This window comes from Cinclus cinclus, chromosome 3 (genome assembly GCF_963662255.1).
Source record: "Cinclus cinclus chromosome 3, bCinCin1.1, whole genome shotgun sequence".
Lineage (NCBI taxonomy): Eukaryota > Metazoa > Chordata > Aves > Passeriformes > Cinclidae > Cinclus > Cinclus cinclus.
This window is the reverse complement of record NC_085048.1, coordinates 2,728,527-2,743,655: the sequence shown is the minus strand read 5'-3', so window position 1 is coordinate 2,743,655 and position 15,129 is coordinate 2,728,527. Positions and strand designations below refer to the sequence as shown.

Genomic DNA, 15,129 nt, shown 5'->3' with positions numbered 1-15,129 from the left:
TTGGACTGTTTAGCTTTTAAAGACCTTGTAACTAGCTAGGTTCACCTCCATTTTGCTCACTTTTAGCTGGTAGCTAGAAGCGTTACAGAACTCTCTGTACTTTAAATAAGATTTTATAAACACCCAAGTCCGAACATGAGAAATTTGTCTCCTTCGTGTTTTTAACCCTGGCTCTGAGTAAAAACAGAAGAAAATGGAAACAAGCCACTAATTAGGTGGTGCAACTAACCCATTTACAGCTGTGAAATATGACTGCTCTGATTTGGGCAAGCAGGATTCAGGATCTGTGGGCAGAGCGGGTGCTCTTACCCATCTTTGTGCATTTATGAATGGAAAAACGGAATTATGTCTGACTGTAATCCTGTGGATCCCCTTTCATTCAGGAAGGGGTTGTAGGGCAGATGTCTGTGAGGGTTCCACGCCATCCTTCCCAGCTTTTCCCATCCAGAGGGTTACTTGTTTCCCTGTGGTGTGTACAAGGCTTTAAAAAAAAACAAATAATGAGCTGAGGGAGCTGGGGAAGGGGCTGGAGCACCAGGAGAGGCTGAGGGAGCTGGGAAAGGGGCTCAGCCTGGAGAAAAGGAGGCTCAGGGGGGACCTTGTGGCTCTGCACAACTCCCTGACAGGAGGGGACAGCCAGGGGGGTCAGGGCTCTGCTCCCAGGGAACAGGGACAGGAGGAGAGGAAATGGCCTCTGGCTGTGCCAGGGCAGGGTCAGGTTGGACATCAGCAGGAATTTCTCCATGGAAAGGGTGGTCAGGCGTTGGAAGGGGCTGCCCAGGGAGGTTTGGAGTCCCCATCCCTGGAGGTGTCCAAGGAATGACTGGATGTGGCACTCAGTGACAAGGTGGGGTCAGTCACAGGTTGGACTCAATGGTCTTGGAGCTCTTTTCCAGCCTGAACGATTCTGTGATTCTGTGAAAATCTGGGACGTTTCCAAGAGTCATTTGTGACTTTTGCCAAGCAAAAGGCTATACCACAAAGGCTTTGTTTTGAGTGCTTTGGTATGTATGTGAACAAGCCTTAATTTCAGCTGCCTTTCTGGTTTGTTTCTTTTGTAAATCTCAGATAATTTAACAAATTATATATTTCCATCTTGTGGCATTTGTTGCTTTCTCAGTCAATTCTCTTCATGCCATCCATAACATCCCTCTCCAGAGCTATACTTTGCTTTTAGTTTGATATATCCTTTCTAGAAAGGAGACTCTTCACCTGCAGCTGGAGTATTGAGCATCTCTTTATTTCATATCTGCAGAAACCTTGTAAGATGTAACCTGTGATGTTGTTTGTACCATCTGATAACGTGTGATCAAATGGAGCCTGTTTAAATAACAACATCTGGGACACCCTGTCAGCAGAGCAGCTCCGAAACAAACATTTCCAAAGATCAGATAAGATGGAGGAGATGGATTGCTCCCTGGATCACAAGTTCTTTGCTGAAGAGTTATTCCAGGAATGGGATTTCCTTTGTGCCATGGGCTAATGGATTGTAGAAGATAATTTTTCTTGCTGGTTTATGTCTTGCAGGGACACGTGCTTTGTAAAGTCAGTGTAATCCACTGAGTATGACACTGGTAGACATGAGTTATGTAGAGTTATGAGTTATGTAAGGAACTCAAAACAACTGAAAATTGTCTTGGTTTGTGTTCTCTTGCTGCCTTCCCTCGTTCCACCTCTTTTCCCTAAACCTACATCTTTCACATTAAGGTCTGCCTCACTTCCACCTAAATCTGTACTGTCACAGTTAATTTTCAAAGCATCACGATGCTTTTCAGTATTTTCCTTATTCATGTGCAAAATACCAGCATTATGTTTAAAGCCATGACTCTTCACTCACTCCTGCTCATCTCTGTTCCCTTGCAGGAGGATATTACTGATCCTGACTCCCAGGAAGAGGAAAGGAACAACTCCCTCTCCAGCCCTGGAGATGTTTCCAAAACAGTGAACAGTGTTCTCACTGTCCAGGAATATTTTGCCAAGCGCATGGCAAAGCTGAAGGGATCCCAGAAGGAAACAGAAACAAAGGTGGATCATTCCAGCCCAGCAGCTGATGAAGCTGTGGAGCCTTCAGAAGAGCTGGAAACCAAAGTCAAAAAGAAAAAGAAGAAGAAAAGAGATGATGAGGTAGAGAGGACAGAGGACTGTGAGAAAACAGGGAAAAAGCCTCATACAGGGAACTTGAATGAAAAAGAACTGGATGATCCACTAAATGAATGTCACAGAAGGAATAAAAAAAGGAAACAGAAAGAGAAGGAAGGAGAAAACATCAGTTGTGATGAAAATACAGGCAATGGAGAGTTTTCTGTGGGAATGTCTGAGTGGGAAGAACTCAGTGCAGAGGAGCAGGAGGAAAAGCAGAAGAAACGCCATAAGAAGAAGCACAAAAAGCAAAAAGAGGAGACAGGGGAGTGTGGGGAAGGAGCACCCAGAAAGAAAAAGAAGCACTGCAAGAACATTTAACCCTTTCAGGCTCAGGGGTGATTCTGTGTTAGAGGAGGCTCTGTGTAAACACAGCACCAGTCCAGGCTTGGACACTGCTCCAGCAGACTGGCTCTAAACACAGGCTGGGTCTAAACTCAGACTGGCTCTAAACACAGGCTGGGTCTAAACTCAGACTGGATCTAAATCGAGTTCTCCTAAGGGAAAACATGGTAACGGACCAGCAGGAGCTTCAGTGCCACATTCAAAAGGGATCCACTTGGAGGATTAACACATCAAGAATGTGGAAGACAGGGAATGACTTTCTCCTGCTTCACACTGACTGTGATGTTTTCAGTCCAGGAAAAAAAAAATTGAAAATCACCTTAGTACTGTCTTTTTATTAAAATTGTTTTCACTTGTGCAAGCCCAGCTCTGCTTCTGGAAGCAGAAGGGAGTTTGCAAAGCTGTCTGTGTTTTTTCATTTATTTTTGCAAAGTGGTGTCTAATTTTTACATTCGTCTCTTTTTACATATAAAATGAATGTTGTTTCTTCCCAAAATGTGTACTCTGATTAAAAGTTTGCTCCTGAGTGTCAGCACTAAAGGATTAAATAAAAAGACCTCCCTGTGCCTCCAAATCATTGTTGAACGACTGTAACTTTGCACCAAAGCAAAAGGAAATGTGTATTAACCTTATCATTTATTAACCATACCTAAATCTTTGATTTCCAGGCAATAGTCAGGATCCTCTGGAGTCCAGAAAGCCGAGTGGATAGAGCAAGGTATTTTTCCTGAAACTGGGAGACCAATAGATTTTAAAAGCACAGTCAGACTGCTATTGCAAATCACACATTGAAAAATTGCATTTTGGATTTCTAACCAAACTAGAGCTCGTTTCTCATTGTAAGCCTGGAAATAAGGAATGCTGGAACTGGGCACTGCCACAAGCAGTTTTGTGGGAGATCTGAAACATTCAGCATGAATTTTGGCATTTTAATGTCACTCAGAGCTGTCAGAAGAGATGGGTGGGCTTGGAAGTGGGGGGCTGGGAAGAAGGATTCACCTTCCTGGTATCTTGTCCTGATATTTCTTTGGCCACAGTAAACTGACAGCAGAACCCTGAACACCAGCCAGTTATCCTGGCAGAATCCAGAATCCAAATCCATGAGCTGCTCATTTCATCCAGGCTGGGTTTCATCAGTGTAAATCTAAAACATCCCATTGGCTGCTCTGCTGAAGAAAATGGGTACATTTTTATATTGTCTCAGCTCAGCAGAGTTGCTTAACATGGTCTGAGGAGCATTGTCAAGATGCAGATGTTAATAGGGAAAAAAATTTCCTTAAGCTGCCTTTATTGTGCAGTGGAGGAAGTTCCATCTGCAGCACCCAGACCACATGGATGCTTTGGTTGCAGCTCAACTCCTACTTTTTTAAGATCTCTTGGTTTCCAAAGCACCTTATTTTCCCTGCCCTCTGGACATGCTCATTCACTGCAGGAAAATGAAGTTTCACTTCTTGTATGGGAGAACAAGATGCCTTTCCCTGGATTTCACATGCCAGGGGTTTTAACCTCTGTTGCATCTCCTTTTCAGGCTGTACAATTATTATTCACCATAATCTGCTTGTCCCTGGCTTCCTTAAGTGAAATACCACCAAATACCATCAGTTGTTGTCAAATTGGGAGGAAACTCCATGCTTGAGGTGAAAAAATCATCTCCTCAATAGAAAGAAGACAGCAAAAAATGTTTTATGTTAAACTGAAGCATCCCTCCTGATTTCCTGCTCACCACAAGTCAATTTTTATTATTAGAATCCAAAAGCCTGATTGTTTGCAATTATTATTTTTTAACTCTTAAGCCAACTAAACTTTATAGCCTCTCTGGGATTTCAGTTTTAAAAGGTGCTAGTCAAGGAATAAGGTTTCCTTCTCCAAATGCTGCTGGGCTTGTTAGTTTGTTCCCTGTGTGAATTTTCATGTGTTTCTGTGTGCTGATTCTTGTGGGTGCTTGGCCACATTCCAGTGTCAGTTACAGGAAGAATAAAACCAGGAATAAACCTTTAAATTTGCACTGTTGCTCCTGTTAAATTCAGGATACCCAAGACTTAAATCTGGCTCAGATGGAAGAATCAGCTACCAATGGAAGATTCTCTATTTCTGCAATAAATGCACAGCACTTTATCCCGGGAAATGGGGAATTTTAATGTGTCCCAAGCTCTGCATGTGGTTGTAGGAGGGGAAAATCATAATAAATAAATAATCATAAATCATAAATTGCTTGTATTTGACAGAAGCAATTGATTTAACTGCTCTGCTCTGTGTTTGTGGTCAGCATTACTCAATGAGAAGCTCTTCATACCAGATACTGTCCAGTGAAATGGATGACTGGAACAAGAGGAACATGTTTCAGAGTAATAAATTACATATATATATATTTGGGTTTTTGTTTCTAGTGGGTTTTGAGCTCGGTTTTAACCCAACTCTGGGTTTGGCAAGAAGGCCTTTTTTAGAAAGCACAAGAAAAAGAATTACGTCAGTGCCCAGATGGTGGAATTAGCAGAATGTGAGCACAAAGGAACGACTTGGTTTCATTTCCGCGAAAATCTGACTTTCAAACTCCGAGGCCTTTTGTTATAAATTCATCCATTGTACTCACAGAATGAGGTGGCTCCCAGTGAAATTACCTGGACACCAAGGAAAATGAGACTCCCCTGCTCTGCTGCCGCTCCTGAGCGGGGAGCGAGACATGAGCAGCACAGATATTAAAATGTTTTCAGTTTTGGTAACCCCAGGTCAGCAGTGACTGAAGGAAATTTTCCTTTTTGCTTTGGGAGCTTTCCAACACTGGTTTCTCCTGAGCTGTTGCATTCTTTGCAGGGATAGGGGCTGTTCTTGGCTTTGAGGCTCGGAATTCGCTGCGGGATCCATGGCCAAGGACGTGATTGGCAAGTGCAATGTTAGAGCAGCAATAATGGAGGTTGAATTGTGCTTGTAAACACCTGCATGTACCAAACTACTCTGGGAAGTAGAGACCATGGGAAAATAGTCCTGGTACCATTGTGGAACACCAAATCTGCATGAACTTCACGGGCTTTTGGAATTTTGTCTGACTGTGGAGCTTTTCTTGGAGCCAGAGGTGGGAGATGGCGCTGGAGCACCCCAAGTGACAGCCCAGACATGAGGTAAAGGCAGAATTCCTTGCAATTCCTCCCAAGATGTTCCAGTTCTGATGCTTCACACACAGCCAGCATAAAGCAGAGGGAGAATTGTAGAATCATGGAATTGCTGAGGTAGGAAAAGCCCTCTGGGACCATTTCCTCAGCACAGCCAAGGCCACCACTGGCCCATGTTGTCCCCAAGTGCCCCTTAGTAACAACCAGGGTTTTTAGAGCATAAATGCAAGACACCATTAAAGATTTCAGAACCACCTGTATTTGTGTTTAAGTGAATTTGAGTCCGCTGAGAAGCAGCTGCTTTGTGACTTTTGAGAACTGAAGGGGCTGGAGCATGTCCAGGGAAGGGAGCAGAGCTGGGAAAGGGGCTCAGCCTGGAGAAAAGGAGGCTCAGGGGGGACCTTGTGGCTCTGAACAACTCCCTGACAGGAGGGGACAGCCAGGGGGGTCAGGGCTCTGCTCCCAGGGAACAGGGACAGGAGGAGAGGAAATGGCCTCAAGCTGTGCCAGGAGAGGCTCAGGCTGGACATCAGGAGGGATTTCTCCATGGAAAGGGTGGTCAGGCATTGGAAGGAGCTTCCCATGGCAGTGGAGGAGTCCCCATCCCTGCAGGGATTTCAAAGCCCTGTGGATGTGGCACTTGGGGACGTGGTTCAGAGGTGGACTCGGCAGTGCTGGGGGATGGCTGGACTCAATGATCTCTCAGGGATTTTTCCACCCTAAACCATTCTGTGGCTCTGGAGTATTTGGGGACAGCTCAGCATCATGTCCATGGCTGCAGTTCTCTCTTCAGCTGCACTGGTGCTCTCTGCCTCCAGCTCCTCAGCTCTCAGCAAGGACAATTAGCTGCATTCATCAGCGTAATTAACCAATTTTCTCCCGTTTAAACACACCAGCCCGAAGTTGTTGCAGCATCCCCCTTCAAAAGGCACAATTTACATCACAGAACCTCCGAACTTGCCAAGGCTGAGGGAAGGAAGGAAGCTCCAAGAAGAGAGGGAAACCACACAAAGTCTATTGGAAACACTGCCCAGCATCACACCTGGCTGGAAAAAACATCTGGGAATGGTGTGTCCTATTGGATGCAGGGTGAGGGTTGTGGGCATCCAAAGCCATTACCTAATCCCCCCTCATTCCTGGGCAGGAACCCCCAGGAAGGATCAGAGCTCAGAGCTTGGGACAATAACCAAGGTTTTTAGCTCTGTACCTGTTCCATCCAAGGATAAACCCATTTTTTCTTGGATCAGCAAAATTTTAGTGATGTGGGACTGAGGAACGCACAATTTTGTGGTGGCAGAAGTGGGAATATTGTACAACAAATTGAAGCTCCATTACTCAGCAAGTGAAATTCTGCTTCTGAATCACTCAAATACGTGTTTTTCTTATCTTAATCCATCTTTATAAATTTAAAGCTGTAAGAGGGAAACTCTTCGTAGTTACTTTTAAACTAAAGGCACTAAAATATATGTTTTTGTAACCTTGAAACTGCAATTTAAAAGTGGTAAGAGCAGAAATATTCAGCACCATGCTGAAAAATTTAGCATTTTGGGGGGTGGAAGGGGGAGGTTTTCTGCTTTTTTTTTTTTTTTTTTTGTATAATGGGAAAGCTCTGGGGTTTTTTACCTAGAAAATAAATGGTCCAGGTAGAAATCCCTGGGGAAAACCTTTTGGAATCCGGGATGATGGGTGGTGGGCAGAGCTGGGAACTGCAGCACTGAGGGAATCTTCTGCTGGGAACCCCCAGCTCTCTCTGCAAAAACTTCCCTTGGGAGCCAGGAGTTTCATCAATAATTAAGGAACATGTGAATATTGAGCTAATTTAGGATTTGCATTTTCTCACGTATTTTAATCTCCCTGAAGGTTGGTGGGGTGTGAAGTGGGAGGGTTGGGGGGAGTGAAAATAAACCCTCCCTTTGCAGGGGTAAAATTCCAGATGTCGGATCCACCTCCCCACCTCCAAAAAAAAAGAAAAAGAAAAAAAGGGATATTTTTAAAGAGATGGTCGTTCCATGTAGGGTTCAGCCACTCATTTTCTGCCTGGCCCATGGGAGTTGTTGCCACTGTTCCCCATCCGTGAAAATGGGGGAGAACAAAGCTTTCTTCCCCCCTTTGTCTGCTCCGTCTATTTTCGCTCGCGGCTTTTCGCCGTAATTTCCCTGTTCCCAAAGCCCTGGGAGAGCTCTGCTGCTTCCTGTGCCCCAGATACAGGTGAAGCCTCGCAGCAGAGCAGGGAAGGTGAGCACACACACACACAGACACACACAAAAAAAAAAAAAAAAAACCAAAAAAAAAAAACAGGTAATCCCGAGGTTTTTCCAGACTAATTACCCCGATCCGGTGGCAATTAAGAGGTGGCATTTTCACATGGCCCCAGCCTCCTTTATGTAACGTGGGAGCTTCCGACAGGACAGGTTTGACCAGCATTTTAGGCAGGGTGCAGAATGAAACCCTCCCTACTAATGCCATCAGAATGCCAGGTGCTGCAGGAGAGGGGAAGAAGGGGAAAAAAAAAAAGTGGTTATTAATAATAGCAGCAGTGTTTGCACTTAAAATTCTGTGTGGGGGCCCTGGGAAGGGAGGAAATCCAAACGAGGAATATTCTGCCGGATTTCTTTGTGCTATAACCACACAGGAGCCCCAGATTGTGTCTCAGGAGGTTTTGAAAAGCCACGAGTTGACCCCTGTGGTACCTTTGGGAGGTCAAATGTTACTCCAAGGATGTGGAGGGAATAATGAGGATCGGGAACACCCGGAGAGGTGCTCCGAGAGCTTCCAGGCTTTGGCAGCAGAGGCAGGAGGTGGTGCAGGTCCTGTCCTTGCTCAGGGTTTTATCCTCTCCCAGACCTTTCCATCCATCCTGAAAAGTGTGGAAACACAGGACAAGGTGGAAGCAATGCTGCAAAAGGGATCAAATGGAACTCATCCATCTTTTTTCCTTTTCCCAGGAGAGGAAATTCTGCTGCTACTGCTTAAAATTCCTGGTCTCTGGGGCCTCAACAGAGGTGTTTTTATATTCATGATATCCAGCTCCTGAGCATCCTGAGGGTTAAAAGGTAAAAGTGAGCCATGCAACATATTCACCATACCCAAAGTACCACCCCATTCAAGATAAAACCTTGCAACCCCTGCCAGCCTCTTTTTCAGGGCATTTCCACCCTTCCTAACGGGAACTGAACAAAATTAAGGATGTTCTTCCCAAATTCTCGCTGCCAACCTCTGCAGCAGCTCCAGCCTGCAAAATGCACCGGGGGAGACCTGTGAGGGCAGGGTGGAGAATTTGGCATCCTCCCTCCCTGCCCCATCCCGGCACTTCAAGGCGTGAGACGGGACTTTGGGAGAGATCTGGAGCTGCTGGGACAGAACAAGCTGTCCCCAGGAGCGTGCCCGGCTCCAAACCCCAGATAAAAGACAGCTCTTCCGTGTGTGTGTGTGTGTGTATTTGTGTGTGTGTGTAGAAAGGGTTTATAAATCTGTCCCGAGACCAGGAAATCTCCTGCGCCTTTTAGATTTAAGAGAAGTTGCCTTCCTGTTGTATTCCCAGATAACACAGTTCTGATGGAACCCACTTGTAAATAGCTTAATAGATTTAATCAGTTCCTTTGGAAAATGTTGTTGCTTCCGCAGGGTTTTAGTTCAGTCCCGGGGAAAAACTCGGGGAGGGCAGATGCTGCTTCTGCTGCGAGCGAAGTTGGCAGATTCCAGCTCTCCTGACCCTAAAATCGCTGCAATCCACAAGAAACCAGAGCCAGAGCAGAGGGAAGGGAGAGACCAGGAAGCCCAGGCGGATCCTGCCCGGCTCACGTTTACATGCGCTCTCTCCATCACTCCTAATCTGACAAGAGTCAATAGGAACACCCAGGCACGTGGGAAACCTGCCCCAGCTCCCCGGCCTGGGATCTGCACCGGGCTTTTCCCCCCTGGCTTGGGGTCAGATGGGGCAGTCTTGGCCAGCCCCAGGAAGCGCCCGCCCATCCCGCACCCCGTCCCGCCGCTTTTCTGGCAGCACGGAGAGGAAACCCACGGGCAGAAAAGCGGAGCCGCTGCAGCCCCGCAGCCCCATGCCCGCGGGTCAAAATCATAAAAGAATCCAGACATCAAATATATTCCCCGGGGCAGGTTGCAGGAATGAGCCGGGAAAGGGCAGCCAGATGGGGATTTTCGGTGCCATCACCTTCCTGGAAATCCTTTGTCCTAGTGAGAGGAATGCTGCTTGGATGACTTTCCCACCTTCGTGAACACCCAGCTGGGATTAGTGGGGAGCACAATTGTGTGGCTTTGGGACTTCCATCCCACCAGCCTTTTTGGGATGGGGCAGCACTCCATAAAGAGCAGCAGCAAGGAAAAGATCCTTTGTCTCCCAGTGTCCAAAGATGGGCAGTGGGGACTGACTGGGAATGTTTCAACGTCTTTGAGCTGTGCCCAGCCCCATCCCGGCCTTGTTTTCCCCTAAAAGCTCCCTTAGGATTCCGACCAGGCTGGACAAGCACCCACCAGCATGTTCATGTTGTCCCAGTTTCCATCCCATGCAAGGGGACCTGGAAATTTGAGGTGAAAACCCACATGGGATGGGCAAAGCACAGCCTGGGCTGGGGGTTAAAGCAGGAGAAGTGGGGGAAAGGTGTCCCTGCCCGTGGGATCCGTGCCTTGATTTCCCTTGGCAAAGAGGGTCCTGCAGCTTGTCAAAGCCTGGGGAGGGGCTTTTTGCACCTCAGTGGGATCTTCCTTTCGGTGCCATTTTCCTTTTCTTTCCAAGTTTTCAGTGCCTTTATCTCCTCTCTCTGTGATACCCCCCCGCCCCCCCAGCCTTTAAAATGTTAAGGTCTCTGAGGAGCAGGGAGGCAGCGGGGCTGTTTGGGGGCGGGACATCTCCAGCTCTCTCTTCACTCCCATTCAGAGGGCAAAATAAGGAAAAATAATAATAAAAGAGGGGGGAAGGGGGTGTGGGAAGGAGAAAGGTGGGGGTTTGGGGGTGCTGTTTCCCCGGGGGATGCCGGGCAGAGGGTGGGGAGAAGTTTTCTCCCAGCACCATCCCGGCCGGGGCTGAGGAGTTTGCAAACAAGGAGGAGCAGCGAGTCCCTTCGGTGTCATTGGAGGAGGCTTTTTCCAAGGAGCTCATAAATACGGGAGAGGCCGGGCAGGAGGCTGGGACTGCGCGGGGACCCCGAGGGCAGCGCGGCGGGGCCGGGGGGGGGGGGGGGGGGTCATGGCTGCGCTGCTCAGCACATTCCCCTGGCCGGAGCGGCTGGAGGGGGACGCGGGCGAGGGGCTGTCCCCAGGGCCACCCCCCCGGGCGTCGCAGGGAGAGAAGGGCTCCGAGAGCCGCATCCGCCGGCCCATGAACGCGTTCATGGTGTGGGCGAAGGACGAGAGGAAGAGGCTGGCGGTGCAGAACCCCGACCTGCACAACGCGGAGCTCAGCAAGATGCTCGGTGAGGAGCGCGGTGGGCGCGGGTTTGGGGAGGGGGGAGGTCGGGGACCCACCCGGACATCCCCTGGGGTGCAAACCCTGCCCGGATCCGGCGCTCCGGGGTGAGCACCCACCCATCCAGGTGCAAATGCCTTCGGGATTCAGTGCCCGGGGGCACCCACCGGAGATCCCTGCGGGCGCAGATCTTGTTCGCATTCGGTACCCAATAGTTCGCCAGGGCATTCCCGGGGGTGCAAGCCCTGCCCGGATCCAGCGGCCCGGGGGAGGCACCCAGGCACCCAACCGGGCATGGGACGCACATTCGGATCCAGCGCTCCGGGCTTGGTCCCCAGGCACCCACCTGCGGTCCCTGGAGTGAAAAGCCCGTCGGGATTCAGTGCATTGGGGTGGGGATCCAGGCACTCTCCGGCCATTCCTGGGGTGCAAATCCCGTCCGGATCCAGTGTCCCGGGGTGGGCACCGTGCACCCACTCTGTCATCCCGGAGTGCAAATCCCGTCCAGATGCAGCACCACGGATTGGGAATGCTGGCGCCACTGGACATCCCTGGGGGTGCCAACCCTGCCCAGGTGGGGACCCGGTCTGGCACACAGCAGGAGGGCACCCCTACACCTACCTGGCCGTTTTTGGGGTGCAAAGCCAGCCCGGGTGCAGCACCCTGGGGCTGATGGAGTTCTGCACCCCGGGAGCAGCACTGTGCACCCACCCTATCACCCACGGGGTGCTCACCCCAAAACTATCCCACACTCCAGGTTTGCAGCCACTCCTCAGGGTGCAAAGCCTGATGATGTCCTGCATCCCAGGGGACAGGCACCCTGCCGCCCCTCTGCTGCAAACCCTGAGGGTGCTGCCCTGCTGTGCAAGGAGGGACCCCCAAATTTTTCTGGCCTGTCCTTGCTGTCCCACTTTGTCCCAGTATTACATGGCTGGGTTGTGTATGTGTGTATTTCTGCTGTTACTTTTGGGAGATCACAACCCATTTTGAACACACTTTTGTTTCCCACTCCGCATCCACTATTTCTCCTTTTCTCCCAATCCCCATTTTGATGTGAAACCAAGAGAGCAAACCAAAATTATCGGCCCAGACAGCTTGAGAAAGAGCTGCTCGAATTGCAACACAGCTTTACTGCCCAACCTCTTATCCAAAGTTTGTGTTTCCCTGGACAGCTCTGTGGTGTTTTCTTTGGTGGTTTAGGTTTTCTCCTTGCTGCTTTGCCATGCAGCATCTCAGCTTATTAGTGTTATTTCTGCTGTCTCAGGCCATGGGAAGGCATCAAAGGCTTTGATCTGTATCCTCATCTCTCCCCCTCACCCTGAGGAGCAGCCTGGGACAGCCTCACTGTAGGATAAAACCTCCCTGCCCAATGCTGCTTTTCTGTCCTATGTCTTGGGGACATTTTATCTCAAACAGGGAGGAGTGAGGTCATAGAATTATGGAATCATGGAACGGTTTGGGTTGGAAGAGAGCTTAAAGACCATCGAATCCATCCCCCTGCCATGGGCAGGGACACCTTCCACCATCCACACCAGCTGTCACAGTGCCCAGGTCTCCTTGTGCCCTGGTGCAAGTCCTGGCAGGGCACAGGCTGGGGCACCTTAAAGGACACCACGTCCTGACCCTCTGCTCAGCCAGGCACAGCCTTGGCTGTCCCTGCTTCACAGCCAGGCTCTCTTTCCCAGCCCATGGATCTGTGAGAGTTCATCTGCCTGGATTTCTTTGATACTAACCCTAAACCCACCTTGTGTGGGGACTTGGGATGAAGGGAGTCAGAGCAGAGACCCTATAGCAGCCTCAATTCCCCCCCTCTTCTCCCACCCGCTGCCGCCTCGTCTTCCTGCGGGGTTTTTGGGACGCATCCTCTGCGCGTGCCAGGTGGGATATCGGGCACCCTTGGGAGGCTGCGGGTGCTAAGGGAGCGTGTCCTCCGTTTCAGGGAAGTCCTGGAAAGCGCTGAGCCTGTCTCAGAAGCGTCCCTACGTGGAGGAGGCCGAGCGGCTGCGGGTGAAGCACATGCAAGATTATCCCAACTACAAGTACCGGCCCCGTCGGAAGAAGCAGGTCAAGCGCATCGGGAAGCGGGTGGATCCCGGCTTTCTGCTGGGCAGCCTGACACGGGACCAGAACTCTGTGCCGGAGAAGCGGACCTGCAGCCGGGCCGGGGGGGACAAAGAGGGCCCGGGTGAGTACCCACCCCGCCCGGGGCTGCCGGCTGTGCGGGGGTACCGGGATGCTCCGGGCAGCGGCAGCAGCACCAGCGTGGACACTTATCCCTACGGGCTGCCCACCCCGCCGGAGATGTCCCCCCTGGATGCCATAGACCCCGAGCAGAGCTTCTTCTCATCGCCCTGCCCCGAGGAGCATCACCGCTCCCACCTCGCCGGTGCCACCTTCTCCCCGGAGTACGCGGGAGGCTCCCTGCCCTGCGGCCACCACCCGCTCAGCCCCATGCCGCAGCCGGCCACCTGCATGATTCCCCCGGCCTCCAGCTGCCCTCCCCTTCCTCCTCCTCCTCCTCCTCCCAGCTACTATACACCCGCCTTCCCCTCCCTGCCCCCTCCCAACCTCCATGCCCACTTGGGCCAGCTCTCCCCACCGCCTGACCACCACGGCTTCGACACCTTGGACCAGCTGAGCCAAGCGGAGCTGCTGGGGGAGATGGACCGCAATGAGTTTGACCAGTATCTCAACAACCCTGGCCACGGTGACCACCACGGCGGGGCCTTGGCCAATGGGCACGTCCCAGCATCCGGCAGCTCCCACAGCTCTGAGAACAGCCTCATCTCCGTCCTGGCTGATGCCACGGCCACCTACTACAATAACTACAGCGTGTCTTAGGAGCCCAGCCGGGGCCGCCTGGACCGGCCGAGGAAGGACCCGACACTGTTCCGAGGCGTTGATCCCTGGTGACATCGCCCACAGCCCCTCAGGGTGACCTAGACAGAACCACAGGGCCCTGGAGTCTCCTCGGTGCTGTAGGTAAAGGATTTGGGTTGTTGGGTCACCACCGTGCAAAGCCTGGAGTGCTCTGTTCCGACTGTGGCCAGGGGACACTTCCTGACACCAAAGCCCTTTGGCCAAGTCTCTTTTCCAAAGCGGGGATGCTCCTGGGAGCGCAACAAGGCTGCCCCTCATTCTGGGGCATCCCCAGCTCTGCTTTGGAGTCAGGTCCAAACAAACATCAGGTCTGAATTTCCCCCTGAAAGGGGGAAAAGCAGGGATGGGAGAAGAGAAGATTTTGGTGAAGGTCTATGAGCTGTTTCTGGGTTCTGGTGGCGGCGTTGCTGCAGCCACCCTGACCTGCCTGACCACTCCAATGGGGATTAAAGCCCCCATCCCCTACCCCAGAGCATGGATTGGGGGCTTCATCCCTCAGGAAACCCCAGAGGGGATGGGATACCAGCCAGGAGAGGGATAGCCAGCTCCAAGGGTGCTAAGCCTGTTCTGGAGCGGGGTAAGATCAGGGCTTGGAAAGGCAGGATCCGGCCGGCATCCACCCCTGGGAGCAGGTTCTGGGATGAACGTTTTGGCCAAGAGGTGATGATGTAGCAGACACTTTTTTAATCAAACATCCTTTGAAGGGGAAGGTTCTGTGTTTGGAGCCACAGTGCCCAATGCCTCTCTTAACTCTGGCGTTTTATTGCTTGTAATAAAGCTGTACATTGATTTATTCCTTCCATTATTCCTCCCCCCCCCCCACACCTCGGATTTTGTATTGCTCGAATTCTCTTCCTTTCCATAAAGATGAAGCTTTATTTTAAATCAGTTATATGACATGGTTAATCTTAGTGTTTACTGTATGGCACTTGGTAATGATTAGTTAGTAACATGGTTATGATTTCCTGGTTACAGTCCCCAAAATGTATTAATAATAATTGCAAAGAAAACTTAGAAAATAACCCCAAAAGTTCACCGGTTTTTAAGCTAATACATTCCATCTCTTCTGTGTGAATCTATGCATTTTGAATGAGTGTAGATACGAGTTTGCATAAAATATTTAATTTAAATAAATATGTTTTTATATGATGACTGTTCAATGATTTAAATTGCTGTCGCTATTGACAACAGTTTTCAAAACAGAAACATTTCCCGTGCAAGTGCTATATTTTTGTA

The 15,129-nt window shown here is 50.1% G+C and overlaps 2 protein-coding genes across 3 annotated transcripts in view; both read left to right on the top strand.

The window, feature by feature from the left end:
- PINX1 (PIN2 (TERF1) interacting telomerase inhibitor 1) overlaps positions 1-3,020 on the top strand; it is a 60,175-nt gene extending 57,155 nt beyond the window's left edge. For both annotated transcript variants that reach the window (XM_062489601.1, XM_062489602.1), the window contains exon 7: positions 1,864-3,020. In XM_062489601.1, the coding sequence (XP_062345585.1) occupies positions 1,864-2,460 (597 nt within the window). In that variant the 3' untranslated portion in view covers positions 2,461-3,020. The remainder of the gene's footprint in view (positions 1-1,863) is intronic.
- Positions 3,021-10,794: 7,774 nt separating this feature from the next.
- SOX7 (SRY-box transcription factor 7) lies at positions 10,795-13,854 on the top strand. Its single transcript, XM_062488384.1, has 2 exons — positions 10,795-11,020; positions 12,953-13,854. Exons 1-2 carry the CDS (start codon positions 10,795-10,797, stop codon positions 13,852-13,854), a joined length of 1,128 nt encoding a protein of 375 aa, XP_062344368.1.
- Positions 13,855-15,129: the final 1,275 nt, after the last annotated feature.